Below are 2,803 nucleotides of genomic sequence, written 5' to 3'. Positions count from 1 at the left end.
ATCTCGAAATACGCCAACCCAATATTTACCTTTGGAGACACTTGTAGAGCTCCTTTATAATCACCCAGTTACGTTGTGACGTTTGGTAGCAGACAAAGTGTTCCTCCGGTAAACGGGAGTTGCATAATCTCATAGTCATAGGAACATGTATAAGTCATGAAGAAAGCAATAGCAACATACTAAACGATCAGGTGCTAAGCTAATGGAATGGGTCATGTCAATCACATCATTCTCCTAATAATGTGATCTCGTTAATCAAATGACAACACATGCCTATGGTTAGGAAACATAACCATCTTTGATTAATGAGCTAGTCAAGTAGAGGCATACTAGTGACGTTTAGTTTGTCTATGTATTCACACAAGTATTATGTTTCCGGATAATACAATTCTAGCATGAATAATAAACATTTATCATGATATAAGGAAATAAAATAATAACATTCTTATTTCCTCTAGGGCATATTTCCTTCAGTACGGGTGGCACACGAGGAGGTAGGAGTGGTAGTGACGAGGAGGCAGGAGTGGTGCGCGTGGAGGACGGACGAATATTGGCGGTAGTGGACGAGGAGACATTCTTAGAGGGCATGGGGGGGCGGTCGGGTACCAGTGGCCGTGGTCGTAGGACGAGAAGGGTTGATAGAAGAAGACCTATTGACATCTTGCTTAACCCAGATGGTTGAAATAATGTGAATGGTACTTGTTATTTGGTCTTGTTTATTTGTTTTTCTTGCATACATACATGTTATTTTACTTTACTAACTACCAAATTTGTCTTTATAGGCATGGCTTCTTCCGGTTCCGTGATGAGGCCACCGTGTGCTAACCACGAGGACATGCCTGACAAGTGGACAGACGCCGAGTTGGATAAGGTGAAGGACAAAGATATGAGAACTCCATCATGTTGGTGTGGAGATGTTTGCAAAGTTAAGGTATCCACCGACCGTAAGAAATCATGGACGGAAGGAAGAAGATATTTTGTTTGTCCCAGCTATGCCTACGATCGTCCTCGTCTAGCTCACGCCTATGATGTACTGCCGGTAAGTTGTTCTAGTTCAAAGAGTATTCAACCGTTGCTACAACTTGAACCTATCTTACAAATGACCACATTTGTTCTTTATTCGTACGTAGTCGCCGCCTCCACTTTGTAAGTACTTCACATGGATAGATCAAGATGTGCCAGAAGACGTTAAGAAAGATCAATATCGAGATTGTCTAAGGAGGCAGCGGTTGTTTGAAGAAGCATTTCAGAGAGGTTTGGAGGAAGAGCGTCGTGAAAAGGAGAGGATGGAGCGAAAGAAGCGTGAGGAGGAGAGGGCACGCAAGGAGAAGATTGCTCGTCAAGAGGAGAGAGCAAGAAAGCTTGCAAGGGCTCGTGAAGCCCAAGAGGAGGATGAGGTACGCGACAAGAAAGGAAAGTGGCGTCGTGTGACCCAATAAGTCCTTCGTTTCAAAACACTAGTCGTGAACTATGTCTTCGGTTCGAGAAACATGTGATGAACTATGTACTTTATTTGTGAAACCTGTCATGAACTATGTAGTCGATTTGTGAAACTTGTGGTGAAACTATCTCATGAACTATGTTTTGTTGTGCTATTGTTGTGACTTGACTTGTCTTCAAATGATTACGAAGAAAAACATAGTACACTCTGCTCTGCTTCGCACCCTACCGCCAGCGCACACGGTGGTAGCCTATGAAACCCTACCGCCAAGGCCTACGGCGGTAGGGTGGCGACCCAACCACACTTTTCCTGTGACCAAAAAGGCAACATTTCTTATGGTAGGGTTGGCCACCCTACCGCCAGGGGTCATGGCGGTAGGGTTGGCCACCCAACTGCACTTTTCCTATGACCAAAAAGGCAACATTTCTCACGGTAGGGTTGGCCACCCTACCGCCTGGGACTATGGCGGTAGGGTTGGCCACCCTACCGCCTGGGACTATGGCGGTAGGGTTGGCCACCCTACCGCCTGGGACTATGGCGGTAGGGTTGGCCACCCAAATGCACTTTTCCTGTAACCAAAATGGCAATATTTCTGACGGTAGGGTTGGCCACCCTACCGCCACAGATCCCAGCGGTAGGTTGCAAGAGCCTACCGCCATAGCCCGCGACGGTAGGTCCCTTTGCCACGTGTCCACAGCCGTTAACGACCTGACGATGTCAGGGAACCTATCGCCAGGTCAGGCGGCGGTAGCCTGTATATCTCTACCGCTATGGTCTTCTGCGGTAGCAAAAGGGTCAAATCTTGAAAAAAATTCCAACAGGGGTCAGATCTTGATTTTATACGGCGAAAGGGTCAAAACATGAAATTTACCTCCCGTGATCCGTTCGCCTCCATAGATCCAGTGCCAGTCGAGGCTCCTGGCCGCTACTGCTCCAAGATCCTCCAGCGGCCATGACATGCTCTGTTGTGTGGGCACATGTGCTTCCGCCTTGTGCCCCCTTGTGTGGCTCCATTGAGTGGCCTCCCGTGCTCGTCCGCTGGTGAGGTGATGTTGACTGCTAGTCTGCTAGTGCCACAAATTTCAACGAGTCAACGGCGGATATGCTAGCGCGATAACAACAACAAACCAGCAGGCCTATAGACCATCCAACTTTCCCAGCGAATTGGGCTATGAGCCTGTTACAACTTTCCAACAAGATGGGCCACAAATGGGATGTAATTTCACTTGCTTCAGGCTGGCTCCTCATACAAGAGAGAAGCTGTGTCACCGAGCGCTTCACTCGCTGTCGGCTTGCTCGCAAGAAGCTGGCAATAGGATCCTGGCGATGGAGTTGAGGAGTTGACGGCCGTGGAGGGCTAAC

At 47.8% G+C, this 2,803-nt stretch overlaps 1 protein-coding gene across 1 annotated transcript; it reads left to right on the top strand.

Moving 5' to 3' along the window:
• Positions 1-784: 784 nt before the first annotated feature.
• LOC147961090 (uncharacterized) lies at positions 785-1,439 on the top strand. The gene is made up of 2 exons (XM_087533670.1): positions 785-1,039; positions 1,131-1,439. The coding sequence occupies exons 1-2, from the start codon at positions 785-787 to the stop codon at positions 1,437-1,439; spliced, it is 564 nt and encodes a 187-aa protein (XP_087389796.1).
• Positions 1,440-2,803: the final 1,364 nt, after the last annotated feature.

The sequence above is a fragment of the Triticum urartu genome, chromosome 7A (genome assembly GCF_056163025.1).
Source record: "Triticum urartu cultivar PI428250 chromosome 7A, HENAU_Tu73, whole genome shotgun sequence".
NCBI classification, from domain to species: domain Eukaryota; kingdom Viridiplantae; phylum Streptophyta; class Magnoliopsida; order Poales; family Poaceae; genus Triticum; species Triticum urartu.
Note: the sequence above shows the minus strand (reverse complement) of the source record. Positions and strands in the feature narration are given on the sequence as shown.